The 27,898-nt window shown below is 42.0% G+C and overlaps 1 protein-coding gene across 4 annotated transcripts in view; it reads left to right on the forward strand.

Moving 5' to 3' along the window:
• Window positions 1–20,436, forward strand: part of TRIM9 (tripartite motif containing 9) — a 119,473-nt gene extending 99,037 nt beyond the window's left edge. Inside the window, exons 8-13 of one of the 4 annotated variants that reach the window (XM_023222654.1) lie at window positions 9,539–9,727; window positions 12,265–12,306; window positions 12,724–12,747; window positions 13,585–13,888; window positions 16,136–16,298; window positions 18,352–18,429. In XM_023222654.1, coding sequence (XP_023078422.1) covers window positions 9,539–9,727; window positions 12,265–12,306; window positions 12,724–12,747; window positions 13,585–13,888; window positions 16,136–16,298; window positions 18,352–18,414 — 785 coding nt within the window. In that variant the 3' untranslated portion in view covers window positions 18,415–18,429. Of the gene's footprint in view, window positions 1–9,538; window positions 9,728–12,264; window positions 12,307–12,723; window positions 12,748–13,584; window positions 13,889–16,135; window positions 16,395–18,351 lie in introns of those variants that run through there. The other 3 variants (XM_023222653.2, XM_023222655.2, XM_023222656.1) reach the window with 3 other exon arrangements.
• The last annotated feature ends 7,462 nt before the right edge of the window (window positions 20,437–27,898 follow it).

Genomic DNA, 27,898 nt, shown 5'->3' on the forward strand with positions numbered 1-27,898 from the left:
TAGGCTGTGGGTATAGAGTGTTGAACAGATGTTATCCCTGCTGGCCCGGAGTTTACAAGCTAGAAAAAGAGACAAGCCTTAGAGAAATAAATGTATAAATAGTTCCATTCTTACACATTGTGATAAACACCAAAAAAAAAAAAAGGGAAAAAGGATTAGCAGGAAGATAAAACTTTTATAGGAGAATTAGGAAAACAATAAAAATTAAATTCCATGGGAATTATAAAGAATGTACTATTAAGAGAAAAGGAAAGGAATCAGGTGCCATAGCTCATGCCTGTAATCCCAGCTACTTGGGAGGTTGAGACGGGAGAATCCTGTGAGCCCAGGAGTTTGAATCTAGCCTGGGTAACATAGTGAGACCCCATCTTAAAAAAAGAGAGAGAGAGAGAAAAGGAAAGGAGAATGCATTATTATATGAGTTCAACTGTGGTTAGTTCTCTGAAAGCAAAGTTCCTGGAGATGTATCAAAGACACCCATGGAAAAAATGCAAGTTGCATATCTAAACCAAATTACACTGACTTAAGATGAAATATAACTGTAAGCAATTAAGAATTTTAATGGAATTTTAAAATAAGGCCCTCAAGCCCCAAAACTTGGCCATGTATATCTTTAAATTAATTCATCTAATAGCCATCACGGCTGTGCCACAGTCTTCGAAACCATCTGCAAAAGAGCATCTGTTGAAAACATTATACAACAAGACCATCTTAATACACAGAGTTCTGAGGTTTATGCTATGTGTGAGACAAGCTGTACTCCTGTTTAAAAAAATCATACAGGGTTGAGAACAGGATAGAACATTTTCTGTTTATTTTTCTCTAGTTTCCCTCTTCCTATCTAAATAGATTCTGCCTACAAAGTCTATTTAGGTAGGGGCTAGACATCTGACTTTGTAGGACAAAGTCTATCTATTTAGTCTATTTAGATAGACTTTGTGGCTACAAAGCCAGACATGTAGCATCTTCCAATGTCTTTCTGACCTTTCTACCTTCCTTTTTTTTGAGACAAGGTCACACTCTGTCACCCAGGCTGCAGTGCAGTGGCACAATCATAGCTCACTACAGCCTCCTACACCTGGGCTCAAGGGATCTTCCCATCTCAGCCTCCTGAGTAGTTAGGACTACAGGCACGTGCCACCAAGTCTGGCTAATTTTTAAAATTTTCTGTAGATGTGGGGTCTTGCTGTGTTGCCCGGGTTGGTCTCAAACTCCTGGCCTCAAGTGATCCTCCTCCCTTGGCCTCCCGAAGTACTGGGATGACAGGCATGAGCCACCATGTAGCCCCTACCTGCCTTTGATGAGGACCCTTGTGATTACCTTGGGCCCACCTGGATAATCCCGTATAATCCCTCCATCTCAAGATCCTTAGTGTAATCACCTCTGCAGTGTCCCCTTTGCCATGGATAATAACATATTCACAGGTTCTGGGGATTCGGATGTGAACATTTTTAGATGGCTCATTATTCTTAGTACTATACTTCATGAGGAAGGTATTATTATTGTCATCTTTCTCTACTTATGGGAAACTGAGCTGCTGAGAGATTAAATATAATAATATGTTAGATCCAGGACTTTAAGCCCCCAGTGCTCAGCACAGTCCACTGTGATGCTAACATTAGAAAAGTGCTATTTGCACTCATCCAAATGGAAAGAAAGAGAGGGAAAACTATCCAAAGTCTGTCTGCAAGGTGACTGAAAACACCTTGTCAAAATGAAGCAGCACTGTGTAGCTGCCTCAAGTGCTCATCCAGAAATCCCAGCTAGAAGCAGGACTTTACTACTTGCAGTCATGTTGGGCGGATCTCCTGAGGTGAGGAGTTCGAGACCAGCCTGACCAACATGGAGAAAGCCCATCTCTACTAAAAATACAAAATTAGCTGGGTGTGGTGGTGGGTGCCTATAATCCCAGCTACTTGGGAGGCTGAGGCAGGAGAATTGCTTGAACCTGGGAGGCAGAGGTTGCGGTGAGCCAAGATCACACCATTCCACTCCAGCCTGGGCAACAAAAGTGAAACTCCATCTCAAAAAAAAAAAAAGTTTTGTTGAAAAGAGTAGCAGTCCAGCTTTAAGAAGATGTGGGAGTGGCCTTCATTTCTAGCATCATATCCAAGCTCTGTATCAGGTCCTGTGCCCATTTTCATGTCTTTGCAGAAATTTCCTCCAGCTCCCTCCCATCCCAGGTGAGCAGGTCACCTAGAGAGGCCCTTCCCCCACTGGTACCAGTGGATGCTCTTGGCTAGCAATGACAAGATTTGCCCAGGAAGGAAAAGGAATATCAGAGCTACATCTCTGAGGCCTTTGAAAGTTACTACCAAATGAGGTCTGGCACTCAGAGCCCTGCTTGGGTTGACATCACAGAGCTGTTTATTCACAGAAGCTTTCCAGCCCTGCCTGTCCTAACTGGGAGGGAAAGTGGGGAGAAGGTAGTCAGCAATAATTCGAGAAAAGAAGGCTGGCTCTCAAGCCATCTACTCAGCATTTTTCAGGATTGTTTTATCTAATGACAAATAGGTTGGGATTCTTGAAACTACATCTTAAAAATTGCTTTCTAAAAAGTGGGCCTAGACAATGTTACTCATAAAGATTAAAATGTCTTTCTCCCCGATTAGACCCTCAGCATCACACTGCCCCTTTCAGTGTGGTGGCTCCTTCTTCTGTGCACCAGAAAAGATTTAATTGTGCAGACAGAATATAGAATTATGCTTCCAGCCTGTAATCCCAGCACTTTGGGAGGCCGAGGAGGGCAGATCACAAGGTCGGGAGATCAAGACCACAGTGAAACCCTGTCTCTACTAAAAATACAAAAAATTAGCGGGGTGCGGTGGCGGGCGCCTGTAGTCCCAGCTACTCAGGAGGCTGAGGCAGGAGAATGGCATGATCCTGGGAGGCGGAGCTTGCAGTGAGCCAAGATCACGCCTCTGCACTCCAGCCAGGGGGACAGAGCGAGACTCCATCTCAAAAAAAAAAAAAAAAAAAAAAAGAATTATGTATGCTTCCATTTGTCTGAATGCAAATTGGCCTCAGATGCATCTGTCCAGACTCTTTTTGCAATTATTTATTTATTTATTCATTCATTCATTTATCTTTCCAGAGACAGAGTCTCACTCTGTCACCCAGCTGAAGTGCAGTGGCATGATCATAGCTCACTGTAACCTTGACCTCCTGGGCTCAAGTGATCCTCCTGCCTCAGCCTCCCAAGTAACTGGCTCTATAGGCACGCCACCACACCTGGCTTTTTTTTTTTTTTCTTTTTCCATAGAGACAGGGTCTCACTATATTGCCCAGCCTGGTCTCAAACTCCTGGCCTCAAGTGATCCTCATGCCTTGGCCTCCCAAAGTGCTGTGATTACAGGCATGAGCCACCGTGCCCAGCTCCTTTGCCCATATTTAATAGTGATTTTGATCTAGCATAAGTACTGCACCCTGATGTGCTGAGACCTCCAGAAATGCTGTGACCTTGTGAGCAACAAAGAACCTGTCAGAAGAGTAACTACAGGCAACATCTCAGCCCATCTAATCCCTCTGGCCAGAATTACAAGGACAGTGATGTGTGTGCCTTTCCAATCCCTAACCACTACATAAACTAACCACTCTGTTTAGAGAAGAAAAGATTTATCCTTAACACAGTTGAGGTTTATTAGGTCCTCTACACAAACCGTGATCCCCACTGAGACCACTGGAATGTGCTCTAGGGCCAGTGGCATAAACTTTACCTTTTGTATATTTCTGGGTTACAAAGGAGCAGCAGTAGTCTTATCACCCCAAAATTTTATCCGCCAGGAATTGATCCTACCTGAGTCTCTATTGTATCCCTCCACAGCCGTGGTATAACTTGGATATGTCCCTTAGCCTCTCTGAACTTCAGTTTTGTCATCTCTAAAACCATGGACTTACCGCTGAGGACCTCTGAGTCTTTACAATTAGTACCTCTGTGGCTTCTCTCTCTAAAATTACTGTTGAAAGTTGTTTCAGAAAATGCTATGAAGCAGCATTAGATACCTCCTGCCTCCTCCAAGGGTCATAATGGTTCTTAAAGTTATGCCTATGATACTGAAAATTCAACACTAATAGAAAATGATTGATAAAGGATCATATAAGGAAATGTATCTGGTCTACTGAAAGATGGTTTTCTGTCTCTGCTTTTCCTGACCCAGAGCATCTGGGCCTCTCCAAAAATAGTTAGAAGAATATGCATTTCCAGGACAAAGTTCTCAAGGTAGGTAACCATACCTGACCATATTTGGGTAAATTTTACAAAATCCAAGATGAGAGGCATAATGATAGGTTTCAGAGCCCAGAAAAGAGAGATACTTTGTTCTTTTAAATTTTGACACATGCATGATATCCCAGGGAATTTCTTGCATTTTTCCATAGGACTGAATTAGATTCAGAACCCCGTTTTTGATTCTGGGAAGTGTGCTTTGCAACTGATACTCTAGAAAGCAGTTTAGTCCTTTGGAATCCTCCATATCTAATTGAAATACAGGAATTTTCAGTTCTCCTCATGATAGTTCCTTATAAATAATGCCATTGTATTCTAAATTGGAATGGAGAACCTGGTGATGAAGTATGCAGCTGTCCTTGGGGTGGCAAAGGTTGTTTCATTCTTCTAAAAGATGGTTTTCAAAACAGATTTGTTTCTCACTTCTCAATTGCAATTAATGCCACACTTAAGAAAGCTTAAAATACCACCTTTTATTATAAATCATGTACCAGTTGGACATAATTGTGACTTTGGCTGCTTATAAGACCATTTACGAAAACAGCCTCATTCTTCATTTCTTTGTCTCTTTTAAAATCTTCCCAACAAAAGCAAATTATTTTATAGCTGGTTTATAATTGAGTTGACACTCATCTTTTAACACTGTACAATTCTTAGTGACATGTCTTGCCTTACTGTGCTCCAAAATACAACCATCTTATTGGACCTGGGCTCAAGGACTGCTTAAATTACAAAGTTGTTCACTACCAGACAGGAGCACAACCCAGACTTCTCCCAGATACAAAGGATGCTGGATTAGTATACACTATCGTAAGCAACCACAATCTATTTGCTTTTCCTCTTTAGATTCCAAAAATAACACCCCAAAGACTGCCTTTTCAAATCTTCTACAACATCTGCAAAAATCTTTAGTACTCTGTACTTGGAGTCAGTCAAGAAATTCCACCCCCAGAAGTGTAAAAAGCAATCAATAATATATAACACTGATTTTCTCTAAATTATTATTTTTCTTATGGTTGAGTCTCCTGACAACTTTATGTTTCCCAACTGCTCAATTCTACTACACTGTCGGGCACATGATAGGTGTTCAATAGCGTTGGCTAATGAACAAATAAAAGAAATATACAGGCTGGGTGCCATGGCTCATGCCTGTAATCTCAACACTTTACGGAGGCTGAGGTGGGAGGACTGCCTGAGGCCAGTGGTTTGAGACCAGCCTGGGCAACATAGAAAGACCTTGTCTCTACAAAAAAATTTAAAATTGGCCAGGTGCAGTGGCATGCACCTGTAGTTCCAGCTACTCAAGGAGTCTGAGGGAGGAGGATCCCTTGGGTCTAGGAGTTCAAGGCTGCAGTGAGCTATGATCAACACCACTACATTCTAGCCTGGGTGACCAAATGAGACCCTGTCTCTAAAAAAGAAATAAAGAAACAAAAGAAATATATGGTGTCCAAACAGGAGTACATCACCTAGATATTCTCAGTCAATAATACAAGTGGTCCCCCTCCAATCTTTGCTTTGTTGATTCTTGATTGCTTTTTTTAAGCAGAGATCTCTGCCCTTATCTAGACCTTAACTCCGGACTCCAGCCAGTCCTAGCGGGGAAGGGAGAGAAGTTCAGGAAAGAGCAAGAGAAAAACAATGGTCATTGACAGAGTTGATGGAAAGCATATCTTGATACGTATTCGTTATGAACACAGTCCCATCCTAGAGTTATAGTTATGCCTAGAGTCACCACATTCAGCCACTGACATACTGTTTTCCATTGCTCTTTCCTGCTGAACTGCTTTCACTCAGCAAAGCTTGGCAACCACACGGGATCCCTGCATGTGATGAAACATGATGTGATGTTAACGGTCTCTTCAGGAGCTCCTCATTTTTCTCTAGTGAACTATAAAGTTAAAAATTAATAATAATTACTATCCTGCATATTAGCTGTGACCTGAAACATAGCTTTGTATCATGTATTGTGAAAAAAAATGACAACCTCATTCCTCTTTGTCTTTACTAATAGAATATGAATGGCTGAGAAGCCTTCTCCATATTGTGATAGTTGTGTTTTGAAGGGGAGGTGAGGAAGTAGTGTGTGCATTCTTCCTGCATCCCATGGGCATAACACAGAATACACACTTAAGTAGGTGTGTGCACATTCAATGTGAGTTAAGTGTGATTTGGCTAAACCAGGGAGTGGCAATACTCTTCTCAATGTTGTCATATTGTCTTTGATTCATGCCTTTGAACATGTCCAGAGGGCATGACCAGGAGAGTAAAGGATTTGGAATCCATACATAGTGAAATGGTTGGACATTGACTCTATTTAGCCCAGAAAAGGGAAGATTTAAAGAGGATTGGTGACTGGCCTCAAATACTTGAAGAACTAGTGATCTGTTCCATGTGGCCCCAGATAGTAACGCTACAATTGGAGAGTGGAGCTCCCAAAGAGGTATGTCTAGATCAATATAAGCAGTAACTGCCAACTAGAGGGAGCTGGCTGGAAGCAATGAGTTCCTCATCCCAGGGAACTTCAGGGGGAAGCTTGATGGCAGCTCCTCTGATACTAAGTGTCTTCTCTCTAAGACTCCTGAAATCTAAGGTAATGTGAAGTGGTATAGATGACTTATAGGCAGCTGACCCAGCGTGTGCACTACACGCCCATGGGGAAGGGTATGAGGGGAGAATTGCTTGTTTAATCAAGCTGGGATCAGTTGGAAAGTGTATCTCTCTTGTAATTCATTTGGGAAGTTCTCATTGCAAGGTAGGATTTTTTGTTGTTGTTAAGAGCTACTTAGAGAAAATACGGTAAAAGCCCAGCTGGTAGGGAATGGGAGGTCATAGATGGGGAAAAAACTCAAAACAAAAATGAAATGGCTGTATAATATGGATGTTAAATAAACTTGCCTGATTAGAGGGCATAATTCAAGAGTGAGAGGAGTCAAGGAAAACTGGGTCATCAGTAAACAGTGGATCCAAATGGAAGGATAGGAAGAGCCATAACCATCTTAGTGTCAAGTTACTAATCCCGTGAATAACCATAGCTACCCTCACTCCCCACCCTACAAAGGGGTGCCATCACCTACTCTAAGTTCTTCTTGGTGCTGAGAATAGAAAAGGTGAGTACAATTTATGATGGGATTGGATACACTCCCCAAGGTCTGCGTTCAGTAAACATCTCTTCACTGGTTTTCAGATAACTGCTTGGGAATTCAGTACACTCTGAAATTCATCTTATTTTATATGTCCTTTCCATTAACTTTTGAAGCAACAAATATTTTCAGTATAATGAATTGACTGTCACACCTAGTGAAAAATACATTTCCAAGCAAATTCTTGTTAATAAAAAAATTTTTTAGGCCGGGTGTGGTAGCTCATGCCCGTAATCTCAGCACTTTGGGAGGCTGAGGCAAGCAGATCGCTTTGAACTCAGGAGTTCAAGACCAGCCTGGACAACATGGTAAAACCCCATTTCTACAAAAACTAGAAAAATTAGCTGAGTATGATGGCTCACGCCTGTAGTCCCTGCTACTCTGGAGGCTGAGGTTGAAGAATCACTTGATCCAGGAAGCAGAGGTTGCAATGAGCTGAGATCGTGGCATTGCATTCCTGCCTGTACAACAGAGTGAGACCCTGTCTCAAAAAATAATAAATAATGCATAATAAATAAATAAATAAATAAATAAATAAATAAATAAATAAAATCTTGCATTGACATAAATATGGTTGTAAATGCCTTAGCTCCTTAAAAGAAGCCCATGCCGGTTTGTGGCACTTGGGTGTTGTATTTTGAATTTTTCTATTACACTCAAAGGCTAATTTCCCCTTAAGATGATTATAACAAATAATTTTTGATTTATCATATCTGAAGAAAGAAATGATAATACATGATATTAAGTCATTCAACCCGTGTGAAGTTTAGGTAGAAGAAAACTTAAATGTATTCTTAGTGGAAACATAAAGTCTTAACTCCATAAATAGCAATTCCTTTTCTCGGAGATCTGGTTTATACTTTTATTTTTTAAAAGTCATCCCCCCACAGATAAGTCTAAAGCCTGAAAAACTAACTTTAGTGTTGTGAGTGCAGAGGCTGACTCTTGGAGGTATTAAATTAAAACTTACCAATGCCCTTGTTCTGAGTTCTTCACATAGGATCATGTTCTACACACATGCACACTCTGGTTATTTTTGCTTGAACATGCAGAGTAGCATTTTGATAGAAGTGTATGTCCAGCAAAGAATGGCTGGTAACTGATTCAAACCAGAAAAACATTCACAGAAATACCCTCTGGTCACAAAAACGAAATTATTATTTCAATGAGAAGAAAGTTCCTTTGTGATTTTGGACATGGAATATTACCTTCCTACCATCTGTATTTCCTAAATTATTGCTATTAGACTGAATGTTAAGAAGGCTTCAATTGGTGAAAGATCCACCTCTGACTAGACCACACCATGCATAGAACCAGCTATTGTTTGACAAAATAGAAAGGAGCAATTTTAATAATTTAGAGAAACTAACTCATGCCCTTCTAAAACCGGATCAAATAATTGTTAAGTCTTTAGTCTGATATAATAATGATCCTCAGGCAAAACCTGACCATCTGAACAGAAACAGACATTTTGCCACCAATGCACCTCACCACTGCCTACAGTCTGTTTATCATTAGAGAAACAAAGATGGTCAAGTGACATCCCTAGAGTCTGATCATAATTCAGAAACAAAGGTAAGGCTCCTTCCCTGCTTACTTGTCCAGCCCTGTCTTCCTTAGACTACCCCACATTTCCTCCCCTATTCGAAGACAGAGTCTGGAGTGTGCTACTGTAGAAAAATCAGCTCATCCATCTAATAGAAAAATACACATTAGGAGAGAAAGGGGAAAATATGGAACAGGAAACAGTTTGTAAAAAATCACCATCTCTTAAATAGAAACCTTTTAAGAGGCCATTGTTGAATAGGTAGTAACTCCCAGGACAACTGAAGGTAAAATAATATCCTCTTGGTCATCAATGGGTAAAATTTGCCTTTACATTTTGTACATTAACTAAAAAAGGAAACCTTCCAGTTTTCTACCACTAAAAATTGGGAGAAAATGACAACAATCGCCTATGATGTAGGAGGTGTCCTCTGGTCTTGGGTCCTGATCTGCCGAAAATTTCCTCCCTGCCCCCAGGCACATTGGCTTTGTAAATGCCTGAGTGTGGCACCCTGTGGGAAAGATGAGGCTTTGTATGAATGCATTGTTAAGGCAGGTCTTGGGGAACCATGCACGGGGACATAGCAGACTTCTGATCTCTAGTTTGCATTGATCTTACATTTAGACACAGATTCAGAAGAACAGACCCTCCCTTTTCCAGTGCCTTCGGAAAGATTGCCGCTCCGTAGAATGAGTCCTTTCTCCTCCACCCTTAATCTACAACCCAGCTTCCCCGGGAGATCCTACTTTGATTTCCGATCCTCACCCCACCAGCTGAGCTTGCATTCCTCTTTACAGTCTCTCAATGCACCGGGTGAGCTGAGCTCCTCAGCCCTTTCCCCTTGATCTCTGTGCCTTGAAGGCATCTCTGAAACGCGTGTTTTGTTCTTGCCATTCATGTGTGTGGTGAGCGGGATGAGCTAGTCTCTGTGTCTGTGGCCTGCTTCCGGTATGAGGAGCTTCGGGATGGTGGAGCTTTGTGGTGTTCTTGTTTGTGTGGTGCAAGGAGCAACCATGGAGCTGTGGTCTATGTATAACGGCATCAGAAAGTCATGAGTGAAGTTACTCTTTTTGCACAAGCTGGTACCACCATGGATAACCCGCTCGGTCATCACATGCTGTGGCATAGCACGGCGCAGGTGCTGGCTGAGTGGAGGCCGTGGCAGTAATGTTTGCAGCCCTTCTGTATCCAGGAAACCAGCGGTGTCTGGGAGACTGGATCAGTGCATCCAGCCTGGAGTGGTCTGATTAAACATAGACTCAAGAGATCTTTATTGACAAAGTAAAATAAAAGTAAAAACACACCAACAGCAGAAAGCATCCTATAAAGCAGGCAATCCAGAGAGCAGAAAGTGAAAGCATTTTCTGCAAAAGCCTGTGCTCACTGCTAGGACAGTGGGGCTCCTGGCTGAGTGTTTTCCTAGCAACGGGGTGGGATCACTGCTGGCTGAATTAGAAACCCTTAACTCCTAATGCCTAATGACCAAAGATCTGAGTAATCAAAAAGTCTGGCCTCCTGGAAGTTTCCCACAGCCAAGCCGGTTGTGACAGAGCCTAAGGCTGATTTCAGCAAAGCTAGACTTGTGTTCCTTTGTAGCGAACACTGCCTAGCAAATAGAATCTTAAAATATCTAAGATGCAGACCTATATGATCTCTTCAGGACTATATTGTAATCATGGATACACATGATGCACATTTCACATTTCCAAAGGTTTCTTTTGTTTTTTATTTTATTCTTTTTGCTCATCCCACATTCTGGAATGAAGAAGGCCACAGCATGACAGTGCAAAAAGGATGCAGGGACTTCAAGCTCTCTTTAAAATGACATTTTTCTTTGTGCTTTTATGTCTCTTATTGTTTTTCTGTGCACTATGGCTTCCCAACATGCTTTGTTATGAAACTCTTTTCCCTTGTGTCTAATGTACTGAAATATTGTTGCAGTCTTTGTAATGTATATTGTCTCAAGAATAAAATGAAATGTGAGTTTTGGGATATTTGATGGGTGTATTTAAGAGCATTATTCTAGTTGTATTGTTGAATCTTAAATGTATGATAGTGTATTTAAAATAGTGTGAAAAGATTTCGGAATATTTGTTTTGAAAAAAAGAGTTGCACAAGGCATGATTCATTTAAAAGTTTTTAAAGCCCTAATTCAGATTCTACAAACTTATTTCCAACGTTGAGTATGAGAGTCGGTTTTAAAACTCCAGGTGTTCCATACTCACTGTGCTTTAACACATGAATAGGAATTGAAGTGATAATTGATAGAAACGAAACATAAAAATCAGCCATGAGATGGGAGGAAATGATTCTCTTCCATGTGAATTCATCCCAGAGGAAAAACAAACTAGCCAAAAGTAAGATCATAATTTTTGTATTTTGTTTTTAACTCAACCATTAGTCCTTTTTTATATAAGTTGCTTTTTTAATTCTTGTAAAATTCTTTTAAGTCAGCACATTATCCTGCAAATGTTTTAGGAATTAGCATATAAAGGCCTTACTAAATAGAAAAATAAATTAAATGATCCTTCCTTTATCCCCCAGTGTTCATCAAAACCACGTTTTCTAGATCAGTCCTCGACACCACTGGAAATTGTAGATCACACAGCTTTGAACATTTTAAGACTAGGCAGTCTTCCCCCACCCAGTACAGTTTCTCATGGGGTACAGGTATCCAAATCTTAGGGGAGGGAGATGGTTGAAAAGGTTCCACAGGGGATTCTAATATATCTCTGAGACCACACCCGCTTCTATCATCCCTCCTCCCCTCCCTCAGGTGAGAAGGATCTTCTCTTCTAAGAGGCAGAGGAGGCAGTTTTAACACATTTGTCATATCATTATTAATAATTATTAATAATAAGATGTATATATTAACAAATGGATTACATTACACATTTAGTTATATTTAATTTGGGCTCAAGTCACAATGAAGACCTTTGGCATAACCAGAGTCAGAAGTGCATAGAATAGTGAGAGCAGAGTTTTATCAAAATCCAGTGATTTCTCCATTTCAATTAAGCACATTTTCCTCATTTTTAAAACAGCTAGCCTTCTTACTGTGGAAACTTTAGAGGAAAAGATTGAACTTGGAAAGATGAAAAATTCAGCTACAGAGTTCAGGATCAACTGGAGGAGGATTTATTAAATGGTAAAAAGATGTGCTTTCATTTTAGAAGAGCAGAGAGGCAGTTTTTTACCCAACAAAGTAAACTAATATGAAAAGGGCTTTGTTTTTTCATGGATCAGGCCTCTGGTATCTATATTCAACTGGTGCTTTTTAAGTGTATACAAGTAATTTTTATCAACCTGGTTGTTGTTTCATAGCGTTGATGTGTAGTATCTCTTTGTAGGATGCAATTTTGAGACACAATCTGCACCTTACTCTCAATTAGGCAAGTATACCTATTGTAATTGTTATCTTTTACTTACGTGATTGATGTGCTCAATTTCCTTCACAAAATAAATGGCGGCAGCTTGTCTTATATCAATAAAATTGTCTAGTTGTCATTCTAACCCTATTATAGCAGTTTCTCAAACTCTTAAAAAATGGAAAAGATGCCTGTAGTTTTTAATGTGATGCCTCAAAGCTTACTTTTCCCCCGGTTTTCTCACACATCAATGCAAAGCACTCTTTATGTGCACTAAATGTGGGTAAAGGTACAAGTCAGAGAGCACCTGTTTAGTATATGTGACATTTTAAATTGAGTCCTTCTGGGGTACTAGTCTTTCAGGAGAGACACGTTTCCTTATCCATGTCAATTTTGCTTCCTATCTCTCTCCCCCATGCCTTTCACTTGGAATGACAACAGTTGACATTAAAAAGCTGTTGGCAGGTATGGAATAACCTTATTCTGTTACCCAATAGCAAAGATCAAAGTGCATGTGAGGTGTCTCACAGATTCAATAAATCAGCAATTACATCTCTCAAGTGTGATATGTGTAGGTGGCATTTAGAACTTGGGGCATAACAATGTGTACAAAGACATCATTCTATCTGCACCTAATGTCCGAAATACCTACTGCTCCAGCAAAATTTCTGACGTGTTAGTTTCAGGAGTAGCACGCAAACTGTGTGTTTTAAGTTATGCAGACAGCAACCTGTCCTACATAGAGTCACAATCACTCATGAAAATTAGTTTATGTTGCTTATAGCTTCGCAGCTTGTGAGCTTTCACTAGAGCCAAGGAAAACTTCAAAGCAACTAGATGTTAGCACTTCTGCCGAAGGGATATTTCCTGATTTCACTCCATGTGTTTTATCCCTCCTCCATCTAGGACTCTAGCTCCTAGCCTCCCCGCCTCAGGGGTTACACAGGCATCTTAGCGCATCCCCTCTCCCTTTATGTCTCTGGTGCACTGTTCTGCCAGTCACCAGGTGAAGGGACTTGCACCTTCCAAAATCGATGCCACTTCACTCCCGGATCACCTGGTTGGGAGTGCAGTCTGAGCCAGGTAACCCCTGCTGAATCGGTCGTGTGTCCTCCGTCTGCTTCTGGTGCAGAGAGTACCAACTCCCAGGACGTGCCCCTGTCTGCCCTGGCCCTGGACGCCTCCTTCCTGCATGGCAGCATGAAAACGCTACACAACGCTCCTCACCCGCCCAGGAGTATGTTATGGTGCTAAGCTTGTTGGGTCTGTCTTAATAACCTGATTCCCTTCTGTTGTTCCCAGTGGCCTGGTTTGCTTTCGACCCTGGCTCGGCGCACTCGGACATCATCCTCTCCAATGACAACCTGACGGTGACCTGCAGTAGCTATGATGACCGGGTGGTGCTAGGGAAGACTGGCTTCTCCAAGGGCGTCCACTACTGGGAGCTCACGGTGGATCGCTATGACAACCACCCTGATCCTGCCTTTGGCGTGGCTCGTATGGACGTGATGAAGGATGTGATGTTAGGAAAGGACGACAAAGCTTGGGCAATGTATGTGGACAATAACCGGAGCTGGTTCATGCACAACAACTCGCACACCAACAGGTACCCTGCAGCCCCCAAACCAAGCCTTCTTCACGTTGGCTTCTGATCAGGAGTGAGAGCCCCAGTTCAAAAACCTATTACATAGACCATATTAAGGAAATCAAGCAGGTGGTCTACATTAAGTAGCACAGGCAATCTATGAGCCTCAGCTGAGTCCATGCTGGTGGTTTACTTTTTGTATAATGATAGAGACTTGAGTACTTTCCTACTCCCTTCATTACTGTATTTCACCCATGGCTGGAAACTAAGAATCCCAATAGATATTCATTATAAGTAAACTATCCAGGATGCTGAAACAGGCAGACCTACAACTTATCAGAAAAGCACTTTTGGACAAATTACTTCGTTTTTTTGAACCTCAGTTTCCAAATCCATCAAATTAGTATAATAAAATTTTTCCATGTGGGAATCTTCTGAAGACTAAATGAAATATGTGAAAATGCCTTACATTGGAAGCACCTGAAAATAGTAGCCATTGTTCTTATTACGATTCATTAAACTAAAGCTTATGGATGCCAATTTGAATGACTTTTTACTTAAAGAGAACTCTCATTACTGTGTTAATTCAGAGCACCCAGTTTGCTAAGGAAAGGAAAGATAGTAATCTCCTTGAGGTTTTCTTCTACCACCAAAATATAGATCATTATAATTGAACACATACTATAATGGATTTTCTTTCTCATTTGATTGTGTTCTTCAAATGTATTTTTCACAAATTTCCTAGGCAGAGAAATTTCTACTGCGGACCTTGGTCCACCTTATGCTCCAAGATTTCCCCAGGATACATTCTCATTAGTGTCTCTGAAAAAAAAAAAAATAACAGTAGTGTTCAACCAGATCAAAGGGAAAGCAAGTCAGACAGTGGTAGGATAATTGGACTCCACTGTTTTATCTTTTTCTGTATGCGCATCACTGACCCTTCTCCAGCCTGTAGACTCCTAAAGCCTCCTTTTCCCTTGGATAGTTTCTATAGCATTCAAATGTGTATTATTCGCTGTCACTTGAAGTGAACACACACACCATTTCACCATGAAAGCAAATACTACTGGATGTAGATAAGTGGTTATCTTCAGTGATTGGCATTTTGGGGAACTCTCTGTCAATAGATTTCCAGTGCTATCACCCAAATGCCACACTTACTTTTTCCCTTTTAGCATCCTTATTTTGAAGTGCAGGAGTGAATAATGACATAACCATCAAACTATGCAGAGAAAAACATTCTTAATGCTAAACACATCTGCTTGCATGCAAACTGCTTGTCACTTGTGCTTTCATTGTAAAACCTGTGAATTAACAAGAGGCAATTTGTAACCTGTCTTTTAATGACTATATACAGTCTGTATCCTGCATGCAAGAGGAAATGAATGACACAAATTCCTGTGCTCTGCTGAGATGAGAATGAAGTTCAATATAGCTAGATCTCAAAAAAACAGAAAAGACAAATCTGATCATCCATGTTTAATGGCATTTTGTGAAACCATCAATTGAAGCATAAGACACAATTCTTTGTAAAATGGCATTTGTATGCAGGTTCCTTAAAATCACTACATCTCAGAGTATAATTATTTCACTGTACAGAGAAGAAGCCTCTTCTTCAGCGCTGTCATTTCACAGACAGCCTCTAAGTTCTTAATTCAAATGCAACAAGCGAAAAAATTACTATCCTTCTGGAATGAGTTTTTCTGTTTAATGGATAAGTAAGGCCCCAAATCCAATTTCTCATGCATGTGGTTTAGGTGCAACCAAAGTGCTTCTTTATTTTGACTTTCAAATTAAGTCACTTTGTATTGAATGATATTTAATTTACACCATTTATACAAAGTGTGCAACATTCCTAGAGTCAGAGTTCTGATAGCCCAAAGGTGACTTTTTCCTGGTCTTTAATGTTCGGTTTTCTACTGCTGTGACTCAGTAGTAGAGACCCTAATGAATGAGTTCACTCTCAGCAACAGCAGAGCAACTCACAAGGGCGGATATCTCTCCCTAGGAAGTGAAAATTGATGGTGGCGGGAGGGAGCAAAAAAACATACTGTTTTTATATATAAAGCACAGATATACACACAGTACCAACAGGTATACAGTATATCTGCGGTATTAAAATTTATGTGCGAGTGATGATTAGGGAAAAGGTTTTGGGGTAGTGATGATTATAAACAGGTTGCAAGACACTGGTTTCACCACACAAAAGCGGGGAGCTTCTAGAGTGACCACAAGCAAGTGAACCCCAATTTTTTTCTTTTCCTACAGAACTGAGGGAGGGATCACAAAAGGGGCCACAATTGGGGTCCTCCTCGACTTAAATAGAAAAAACTTGACATTTTTTATCAACGATGAACAACAAGGTCCCATAGCATTTGATAACGTGGAGGGCCTGTTCTTCCCTGCGGTCAGCCTGAACAGGAACGTGCAGGTAAGCACCCTGCCCCTGAGGTTAAACAGCTGTTGCTGGCTGCCGGTTCAAAGGCTGCCCAGGGCCGTTCAATCCAACCGGAAAGAGGGAAGCTGACAGCGTAAGGCCCAGACCAAGACATGAAGGAGAGGAGGAGAGAAAGGGATCCGCCTTGACAACTGCTATTATTCCACGCCAAGCATAATCATCTTCTTTATACTTGGACACAGAGTAGTTAATAGCACGTAGGAAACTGGAGTTCTCTTCATGGTTGGCTAGTGATCATCCCTGTAGCTCTAGTTCCACCTCTAAGTAGAAATGAAAGCCTTTAACCAATTGGCATGAAAACAAATGGAATGACTTAACAAAGCTCCAGGAGTGCCTGAGAAGAGGTGAGGGTATAAGACTGATGCTTTAGTATCATTATCAGAAAATCTGAGCATCTTCTCTGCACTCTTGTTTGGCTCTGTTAGGTCCTAAGGGGTAGAAAACATAGTCCCTACCTACAAGTTAGTTAATTGTTATTTATTATAGAATAAAACAACAGCTTCTCATTCATTCAGGAAATATCTATAGAATGCCTTTAATGTGCCAGGCACAGTTATAAGTGTTTGAGATACATCAGTGAAAAAAAAAAAAAAAAACAGATAAAAATCTTGCTTTCATAGACTTAAATCCTAGTGATAGGAGATAGACAATAAAAAGTCAGCATAATTACAATGTTAATCAGATGGTGTGTCAGAAGGTGATTAGTGCAGTGGAGAAAAGACCAATGGTAGGGTAAAGGGTTCATGAGAGCTGGGGTTGGGGAGGGCAGCCACAGTCTTAAATAGGATGGTCAGTGTAGGTGGGGCTTATTGCAATTACCGGTGAGCTGAGCCTTAAAGAGTGACGGAGTGAGTTGCGTGGAGCCTTTCAGACAGAGGGAACAACCTGTGCACAGTTTCTAAGGCGTGAGGGTCCTTGCCTGGGCAAGGAATGGTGGAGAGACTCTTGGCCTGGGGCCAGAGGGGGACCGGAGCCATGCATGGAGGAAGAGCCGTGCCCTGCCAGCTGCTGTCAGAACTTAGGGTTTCACTTCCCTCCTGAGCTGGGCCTCTAATTAGCAACTATGAGCCTCATTCCACAAATGGTTGTCTTAAGATAGGGCTTGAGAATTACAACACTACAGATGACTTTTGCCCTACCCAGAACCAGCCTTGGAAACTATAAAAATTCGTTGTTGTGTTTCAGTATGTGCAGTAACACTGACTGCAAACTAGCAGCCCCTGCCCTTCTCTCTTCCTGCAAGGAGATGGGGTTTTCTGGAAGGCTGGAATCTAATCTTTCAGAGTTCAGACTCTACACTTTAAGAAAAACCATAAATTACCCTAGAAGCGAGTCTCAGAAAAACCTCATTCAGGGATTTTCACATTAGTCATTTCCCTTTCAAAGAATTTTATACTAGATGCTCTTCAGGGGTTTTCAGGACCTTTTGATTATCTATTGATAAAGACTCTTGGACTGGAGAAGACAGGGACAAGAACTGCATGAAATGGTTCTGGTTTTATCCATAGCTATCCACTGAGGTTTGGGGATATACAGAAATTGGTGAAATAGTATAATGTCATGTTTTTTCACAACTGGCAATCATCTGTGCAACCCCAGAAAGAAATGTTTGCCCTAATTGGAATAACTAGTGGACAAGTAATAAGGGAAGGCTGCCTCTGCAAATCTGTCCTCTATCCATGGATTTGGCAGTGGTCACTGTTGTGTGGCCAGCAGGCTCTGCTACGTGAAAACCAAGCCTATGTCTTCAGTTGTAAGGAACACAATCTCCCCAGCATCCTTTAAAAGAGGCAGGTGACTGAGAACAATATAATCAAATGTCACCAGGATTTGAGAGCCCGCCATGGTGAGCAGCCTCTTGCCATAGGCAGGATTCTTCTTGAATTCCCTTTAATGCCTACCAGCCTAGATATTTAAAGAGAAGCAAACAGAACACTTTTCGAGTTAGGGACACACCCACGGTGCACTGTGTAAAGGGACAGGGGGATGCATGATGTGTCTCAGGACTCACAGTCTCATTCCCCAGGTCACGCTGCACACCGGGCTCCCAGTCCCCGACTTCTACTCCAGCAGAGCATCAATAGCCTAAGGATGTGCCGTGGAGGCGCCAGCTGCCTGTTCTTACCTCCGCCTGCGAGAGCCACAGCAAGGAGCTCAGCCAGTCGTGGTGGGGTGCAGAGTTGGCAGGAGCAGGAGAAGGAGGAGAGAAAAGCTGGTCCTCTGCAGTCTTCACACCCACAGCTCTGTCTTTTTCCCTTTCAACCTCTCCTCTGCTGTCATGCCTGCTTCCGCTTCCATGTCCAACAATTCTAACCAACAAAAGACCTAGACAGTCCACCATGTCACTTGGTTCCCACTCCCAGATTTTGCTTTTATTTAACTTAATTTTTTATGTAGGTGAGTTATGTTTTCTTTCTTTTCTGATCAGGTTTTTGGTAACTTACTGGACATGCACTGCCAGGAGAAAATTCTCCTGCTAACTTTTTTCCTTAAGCTTTCTATCAAACAATGAGGTTATAGGGGGAGGTAGGGAAGAATGAGCTGAATTTGTAGCATACAGCTTACCTCTTAAAATGTTCTTGCCCTGTTACCTCTCCTGTAGTGTTAGCTCTGCAGAACTCAGCTTTGGGAGAGTGAATCTATCACCGAGAAGTTTTACTACTCATTGAAGCACAAAAATATCTGCTACACAGGTTCACATCAGGGTAGGATCATTAGGATGGCCCTGTGATTAGGATAGGCCAGAAACCCTGGCCATTGTATAAAATTGGAAAGTCTCTAAGACACAGGCAAACCAGGGGACTCAATGATTTGGTTCGTTTATTTAGTACAAGCTTTTAATTGAGAACCTACTATTGACCAGGCACTGTTCAAGACACTAGAACATTATGTTCTAGACACTGTGGGGACACAGTGGTGAACAGACAGGCATAGTCTCTGCCCTTCAGAGCTTATATTCCAGTAGGCGAAAAAGCAAAAATAAAATAATTACAAATTGTCGTATGTACTAGAAGGGAAATGGGCAAGGGTCAAAGAGGCTCATGGGCAAGATCTTTCAGGCTTCCTAGAATGATGCTAAAAATCCACACATTCTGGGCATAGCACCAGAAATGTACCAACTCAATGCCTTTTCAGCTGCGCTATTTAATTATGGTACCTGCTGCCACTCATCACAGAGCCCTTCTTGGTAGAAATGATGTCAGCATTCTTATTTGCTGATGCTGCTATGATACCACGCCTTAAAAATTGATAGTTGAAAAAATAAAGAGTGACCAGAGGGCAAAGGACCCATTCTCAGTAATGGGGGATCTTGAGTTGCAGTCCACAGCATTCACATTCTCAGGATAAACATGCTTGTCTCCATTAGACTATCTGTGCCTGTTATGAATGAAAAATCCATCCACTCTGCTGCCATTCACAGCCTGATTTTCTGGAGTAGTCCAAATAATGTTTGGAAAAACGTGGGGTTGTATGTCATTACTATGACTGATAGCAGAATAATAATGCATCTTACTTCTATATAGAGATAGACTTACATAGGTTACCCTTGAAATTCGTTAGTTTGACATGAAGTTTTAGGAAAGGTAGGACCCAGAAAGAAGTTCTAATTAGTTGTCTAAATATTTTTCAGTGAGCCAAGAAATTCACCATGAAAAAACAAGAATAACAAATAGAAGGGAAGAGATAGGATGGGAAAGCTAACAAAATTTTGGCAAAAAGGAATATATGTAAATAGCTAATTATTTACTTTTGTGCTTACTTTATTTAGATTGTTTCTATCAGTTACAATCTTTTTCTAGTTAAGTGTACCTAATTTATGGAATGGGTGCTATCCTGTTTATGTGCGTCTTGGTTTTTCTCGTGGCTACAGAAAAACTGTTGCAGGACAACACTAGTTTGATATTTGATTTACTCTCCAATGAGACTCGATGGCTGGGCCGTGGTAGACTCATAGTTCCTCTTGTTCTTTATTAAATTCATCCTGCTAATTAGATTTCTAGTGACTTGTAACATGTAGTTTACACTGAATTGCAATTACAGATGCATACAACTACTATACTAGAAAAAATTGTCATTTCTGGTGTGCCAATAAATGATTTTTATGAGAGAACAAAATGTCTCTAGAATGTCTTAGTTTTTTTCTACTGGGGATGACAGTTCACCTTGTCAGAGCGATGTTTCTTCAGCACAGTCTCATTGGAAAGGCCCCAGAGGTCTGGAGGGCTTGTGTTCTTTCCCCTGTTTCCTTGGGCATGTGGCACTGCTTTTTGGTTTTACTCATCTGAAATTTAACCTCATGTGAAATGTCCAGTGGAGATGTTTGGGGTCTGCCTCCAAACATTGGGGATTTACTTCTTTTTTTTTTTTTTTTAGACGGAATCTCGCTCTGTCACCAGGCTGGAGTGAAGTGGCACAATCTTGGCTCACTGCAATCTCCCCTCCCGGGTTCAAGCAATTCTCCTGCCTCAGCCTCCCAAGTAGCTGGGACTACAGGCACACGCCACCATGCCGAGCTAATTTTTTTGTATTTTTAGTAGAGATAGGGTTTCACCATGTTGGCCAGGATGGTCTTGATCTCTTGACCTTGTGATCTGCCCGTCTCAGCCTCCCAAAGTGCTGGGATTACAGGTGTAAGCCAACGTGCCTGGCTTACTTTATTTTTAAAAAGCCACAAATTTGGCTTGCAGTTTTATAGTACTGCAAAACAGAGTTTCACTAACTTTCAAACCTAGCTCCTTTAACATTTCTTCGAATGGTGAAACAATACCATTGTTTTTAAATAATTACAACATTATTCATCTACCTAACATTGATAGCCACTAAAAAGAATGCTTTGTTTCTTGATTAAAGGTAAAACATTACCTACAAATATATGGTCTGAGTTATAACCTCACAGAGTGGAATAGTACACAGTTGGTAGCTGCTACTGCTCTCTGTTCATTCCAGTTTCTGCACATTCCTCTTTCTGTCATGGAATCCTTGGGGGTGTCACTTCACCAGCCAAAAACTTCTGTGGCTGGCAGCGCCTTCTGTCTGAGTACTGCCTGCACCTGCTGGGCTCGTTCTGCCCACTCAGCCTGGCAGGTTGCGCTCGGCTCACACTACCGGCCTGGATCCCACACCTGCCAAGGGTGAGTCAGCCACAGAATGGCAAGGGATGTGTGGGCAAATGAACTCTGGGTCTGGCCACTGCACACAGCCAGGCATGCTGGTTGCTGCGGGAGGGCAGGCAGCTCCAAGCTGTGGCACAGGTGTTGGCTCTGTAAGAGGCTATGGCTGGGCCAGATGTACTGCACACAACTTCCACTACAGGAACATGCATCTGGCTGAAGGGTATGTGGTGGCATCCAGAAGCTTGGAGACACCAGGAACCACAGAGCCCCCAAAGAGGGTGTCACAGCCCTGGCTCCAGGAGCCCCTAAGTATGGGCTCCCAGAAGAGCCACACCTCTTCTCTCCTTCTCATCACCTGCAACATGGCAAGCTGAGGGTGGTGGCTGAGGGTTTCAGCCCTGTTTGTGTTACAGCTCTTTCAGCCCCACCATTCAGCAGGTTCCAAGTTCTTGGCCTGTATCCAGGAAGAATGAGGTACATGGACAACTGGAGGTGAGCAAGGCAGAGAGGAGCCCCACTGAGTGACAGAACAGCTCTCAGGAGACCTGAAGTGGGTAGCTCCCTCCACAGACAGGTGACCTTGATGTCTGTGCAGATCCCAGCAGAGAGGAGACCCAGAGTGGGTAACTCCTTTCTGCTGGTAGTGTCAACGTCTGGCTGAGCCCAGGGTTTTTATGGGCTCAGAAGGAAGGAAGTGTGTACTGACTGATCCATAGGCAGCAATAGATGGGCCTGGAAAAAGCATCATCAGTTCTTACTCTGGGCCACGGACTCGCCCCAGAGCTGGCAGCCTGGCCCCTAGGCTTGAGGCCATCCCTTGCTTAAAGGTAGCAGTTTTGACCGGGGACCTGCCCTTTTCTGTCCAGGAGCATGACTGTCTCCTGCCGCCCTCAACATGCCTTCCACAGTACCCAGGAAGTTCGTGCTGAAGGGTGCCTGCAGGCCTGCACTGAGCTGTCTTCAGCTCCACCTCAGCCTCCCTCCCACGCTCATCAGCACCCAAAGTCCAGAGGGGGCTGAGGCATCAGAAGGCTGGTGTGACAGTGCTGTCCTGAGCACACGCACACCTGGGGGTGGTTCCAACAGCACCCGGGCTTGACCACAACTTTGCTCCAGCCCGGAGTGGGCACCAGGAGCAAGGAGAGGCCAGGGAGCAGGAGCAGGTACTTCTAAGCCTATGGAGAGAGGGGAGTTTCCCAGGCTCCCAAGAGCACAGGGATGCCCAGGTCCAGAGTTATGGCTGGGCTGCTGTAGCTGCGCCTGGTAGCATGGGGCTTTCGCCCTGCCAACTCAGTAGGGAGCAGGGCTCTCGCCTGTGCCCAGCCCCTATTGGCTCCATCAAGCACACAGCCCCAGGCTCACCTTGCCTCTGCAGCCAGAGCCTTTGCAGCAGTGGCTCCAGGTGGGCCACTGGCACCATCATTTCCACTCTACCATGATACTTTTTTCCTCTTCCTCTGTTGGTCTCATCTCTCTATCTCTCTTCTGGTTTTCTGCTCTTCTGTTTACTACATAATGGAACACATTAGTTATGTTTTACTCTTCTCGTGGCACTAAAGTTAATGGAACTTCTGATTCCCCATATTTCCTGATAGGAGTGATTATGTGATTTGCAAGAAATCATTTTATTTTCTAGAAATGAAGTCCCTTTATTCCTCCCTCTACTGTGGGCATCAATCTTTTGCCTATCTACTCAACTCACTGAGAAGAAAGGAGAGCTTGCTATTGAATCCAGATTTCTGACTATGAATCAAGGGAACTATAATAAACAAATTCTCTGGTCACACTACCTTGTGATTTATATGAACACTCTAAAGACACCTGTATGTATTTCTCAAAATATGTGCTAGCCATTTCCACTAAGTCTGGTGTTTAGGGAAGCTTGGATCTGGCATAATACATCACATACAACTGAGGCTACCTAAATGTTGTGTTTATCTGAAGAACCAACTTTTTGGATAAACACAGAATTTGGAGTACTGAATATGAGTGAACAAAGAAAGCACCTAAATAGATATACAGAAACCTCAGTCTAGGCCTTTCAGTTTGTTACTTCTTCACCCTACCATAGCTGTGTGAAGAGGAACTACAGAAACAGATGTGTGGGCCACTGGGAAAAAAGAAGAAGGATCAACATTTTATCATATTTCCAGTACAGAATCAGATAGTGGTGGTGGTTGCATAATCTTGTGACTCTACTAAAAACCACTGAAATATATACTTTAAGAAGGTGAATTACATGACATGTAAATTATATCTTAATACAAAAAGAAAAATTCCATGACAACACTCAAGTATCACTCAGTGGGAAGCAAAGTGCCTGGACAGTGCAGGAGCGCTGTCTCAGGCCCCATCAGGCAGGATGCCACCCTTTGCCAGGGCTGTGTTGTAAATACAGTCACTGTGGGGCCATGTGAGACTGGGAGTCTAATGAGTTCTCTACTTCCAGCCTCCCTCAAATTACCCCTAATAGTCTGCTCCTATATCTGTAAACCTGTCCAGATGCAATAAGCTTCTCAATTTTCTAAAGCTCCTCTCCAACTTATATTTTATATTCTAAACCCTCCTGTATTATCCTTGTTCATACCTCATAGCCTTCTGTTTTCTTCCCTAATTAAATGGACCCATCTTTATCTTATCTAAACCCACTTCTAGTACCAAAGATTTATGGACTTTATTGATTTACTGTTAGGCTGCCATTTAACAAACAATTTTTTTTTTTTTTTTTTTTTTTTTTTGTTGAGACGAAGTCTTGCTCTGTCGCCAGGGCTGGAGTGCAGTGGCCGGATCTCAGCTCACTGCAAGCTCTGCCTCCCGGGTTTACGCCATTCTCCTGCCTCAGCCTCCCCAGTAGCTGGGACTACAGGCGCCCGCCACCTCGCCCGGCTAGTTTTTTGTATTTTTTAGTAGAGACGGGGTTTCACCGTGTTAGCCAGGATGGTCTTGATCTCCTGACCTCGTGATCCGCCCATCTCGGCCTCCCAAAGTGCTGGGATTACAGGCTTGAGCCACCGCGCCCGGCCTAACAAACAATTTTTAAGGAAAGATGGAGATATTAAATATGAACTACTCTACTCTCTGTTTCTGAACTGCATTTTCCACCTAGTAGTTTAATTAGTTTATAATGAGCAAATCACCTTCAGTAAATGAGGATCCTAATTGTTCCTTTTGTAATGCTGATTTTCATATGTGATCTCAATATATTTTCCTAATTGCCTGGTGGGCACAGTTTCTGTCAGATGTGAAGAAATAAGTCTGCAGGCTAATTGGTTGGGCAGGCTTGAAATGATGACTAGATGAAAGTTAATTGTAGCTTCTCAAGAGGTTGATTTTATCGTTGGCATTTTGGCAGAAATAAGAGGCTTTGCAGAATATGCAAACTTTATCTAGGTGTAGTGTTGTACTAAGACATGATATACCAGCATAAAACCACAAATTTCTTTATAGGAAAGAAATCACTCAGTCTTTAAAATTTCTGAGGTCCAGCCAAACCTCCATGCCACTATCAAATTCTACGTCTTCAAGATTTCAAGGCATGCCAAGAATTAACACATATGCTGAGGCTAAGCTAGCTATCATTCTAGTTAAGGGGACACTTTGCTTTGATATTAAGAGAATCTGAGCACCTGCCCTCCTTGCTTAGGGATGGGGAAAGAAAGAATCCCGAGGAATCAGATGAAACACTGAGTCTTTCTTTTTTCCTTTTTTCTTTTCTTTCTTTTTTTTTTTTTTTTTTTTTTTTTGAAACGCAGTTTCGTTCTTGTTGCCCAGGCTGGAGTGCAATGGCACAATCTGGGTTCACTGCAACCTCTGCCTCCTGGGTTCAAGCAATTCTCCTGCCTCAGCCTCCCGAGTAGCTGGGACTACAGTCATGTGCCACCAAGCCCAGCTAATTTCGTATTTTTAATAAAGACAGATTATCTCCATGTTAGTCAGGCTGGTCTCAAACTCCAAGGGGAGTTGGGAGTTGATGTGAAATCAGGGGCCCAAAAGAGTACAGGATACACAGGTGCACTCAGTGACCAGGCGATTCACATGCAACACACACCATGCTTTTTGTTTTGTTTTGTTTCCCTTTTTTACCTTTTTTTTTTTTTCCTTTAGGCATCAAGCTTCATTTCTAAGCTCTTGCCGGGTGTCTGGCAGTAACCAAAGGAAGCTTTATAATAACTGGGGTACATTCCTAGTAAACAATGTCAAAGACACTGTAAAAGGAGAACAACTAAGGAACATCAGTTGTCCCACAAAATTGACCTGACCCAATCTGATGTTTTTCATAGTCTGACTCCTTCTAGAGCTAGAATAATAATAGCAATTACAGTTTTCTTATTTCTCAGATGCAAGCGTTGTGTTTTGTGTTTTTCTTTTGAGAGACAGGGTCTCGCGTTGTCACTCAGGCTGGGGCACCGTGGCATGATCATAGTTCACTGCAGCCTCAAACTTCTGGGCTCAAGGCATCCTCCTGACTCAGCCTCTTGAGTAGCTGGGACTACAGGCACATACCTGGCAAATACAGGCACACACCACTACTGGCTAATTTAAAAAAATTTTTTTAGGGATGGAATCTTGCTGTGTTGCCCAGTCTGGTCTTGAACTCCTCATCTCAAGGGATCTTCCTGCCTCGGGCTTCCAAAATGCTGGGATTAAAGGCGTGAACCATGAGGTCCAGCAGGCTTTTTTGTTTTGCTTTGTTTTGTTTTTTACACCTTAACATCTCACAAATCAAGAAACATCTTAAAACATATGTCAAAAGAAACTCATCAGCCATTGATAGAGTGGTGGTTCTCAGCTTCCACTGCACACTGAAATCATCTAGGGAACTTTAAGAATACTGATGCCAGGTTACTAATTTACTTGGTCTAAGATGCAACCTGAGAATCTGGAATTTTGTAAGGTGATTTGAATGTGTGCCTAGGGCTGAAAGCCCAGAGGTAAGGAATGAGTGAGTAGTGTATGCTCAGCAAAGTTGTTATTGCTTACACATTCGGAAAAACAATAAGATGGGGGACATCATCTTATAACCAACAAAGTTGATGCCCCAAAATGTGAAGTCTTTCCATGTTCAGTGTCATGAAGCCAATACACAAAAATAAAATTGTCAAGTAGAGCAGACTTTATTCGATGGCCCTGGAATTAAGAAGTGGAAGCATGGCTCACAAATCAACTTCTTGACTAGTGAGGGGTGAGGGGTGAAAATAAAGTTTCTCTAACAAAGGGGATGGACATTAAAAATAAAACGAGGGACCGGGCATGATGGCTCACACCTGTAATCCCAGCACTTCGGGAGGCTGAGGCGGATGGATCACAAGGTCAGGAGTTCCAGAGCAGCCTGGCCAATATGGTGAAACCGCATCTCTACTAAAAATACAAAAATTAGCCAGGCATGGTGGCGCGCACCTGTAATCCCAGCTACACTGGGGGCTGGGGCAGAAGAATCACTTGAAGCTGGGAGGAGGAGGTTGCAGTGAGCCGAGATGGAGCCACTGCACTCCAGTCTGGGCAACAAAGCAATACTCTGTCTCAAAAAAAAAAAAAAAAAAGGAAAGAAAGAAAAAGAAAAATGAAAAGAGGAAGATTCAGGTGTGTTCTGGAAATGGCCAGTGAACTTCCCAGAACTGGAGTTCCTTCCTTCTTTTTCTGTCCTTTTATAACTTCTTCTGGTCATTGTCCTAGCAATTGTCCACTGTTATGGTGCTGGTCAGAGTGTCATTTAGCATGGAAATGAGATTATAATGAAGCCTGAGTTCTTTTTGAAGTCATTTGCTCAGCTATTTTGGTTCTAACCAGTCTCACCTGTTCTGGTTACAAAGGGAACTTTTTATTGCAGGCATCCTGTTTCTTAAAGCCGTGTTAGGGCAGAGTAGAAATTCAGCTATGTCACAGAGGCGTTACACCAGCTAACAATTTCGTCATTCTGTTAACTTCTGTTGAGTTATTTCCTTTGATAGCTGATAAACTTAAATTCACATCTTAATTATCACTTAAAAGGTCTTTTAAAATATTCCATTATAATGCAGTATAGAAATGAAAAAATACATTGTACATACATAAAATTAATAATCATTCACTGGATAATATACAATTGAAATAATAGTTATACACTGGATAATATAATTGATAAAATTGTCAAGATGCTGACAACAAATCACAAATTTTTGAAATCCAGGAAAAATTTTTGGGACCAACTGGTATGTCAAGAACTATCATTCAGATGTCTAAATCTGTCAAAAGCTTTCAGCTACTTCCCAGAAGCTCTTTACCTCCTATTATTTAAAATTCAGTTAACAGTAGCAATACAAACAAAATAGCCAAAAGAGAAATGCAAAAAAAAAAAAAAAGAAGAAGAAGAAAAGAAAAAACAACACACATAATCCCACTGCGTTCTTTAAATTATTCTGCAGCCTCACAAATATGATAACAAGGTCCAGATCTCGTGCAAGGGTAATCATTACATTACAT

This window comes from Piliocolobus tephrosceles, chromosome 6 (genome assembly GCF_002776525.5).
Source record: "Piliocolobus tephrosceles isolate RC106 chromosome 6, ASM277652v3, whole genome shotgun sequence".
Classification (NCBI taxonomy): domain Eukaryota; kingdom Metazoa; phylum Chordata; class Mammalia; order Primates; family Cercopithecidae; genus Piliocolobus; species Piliocolobus tephrosceles.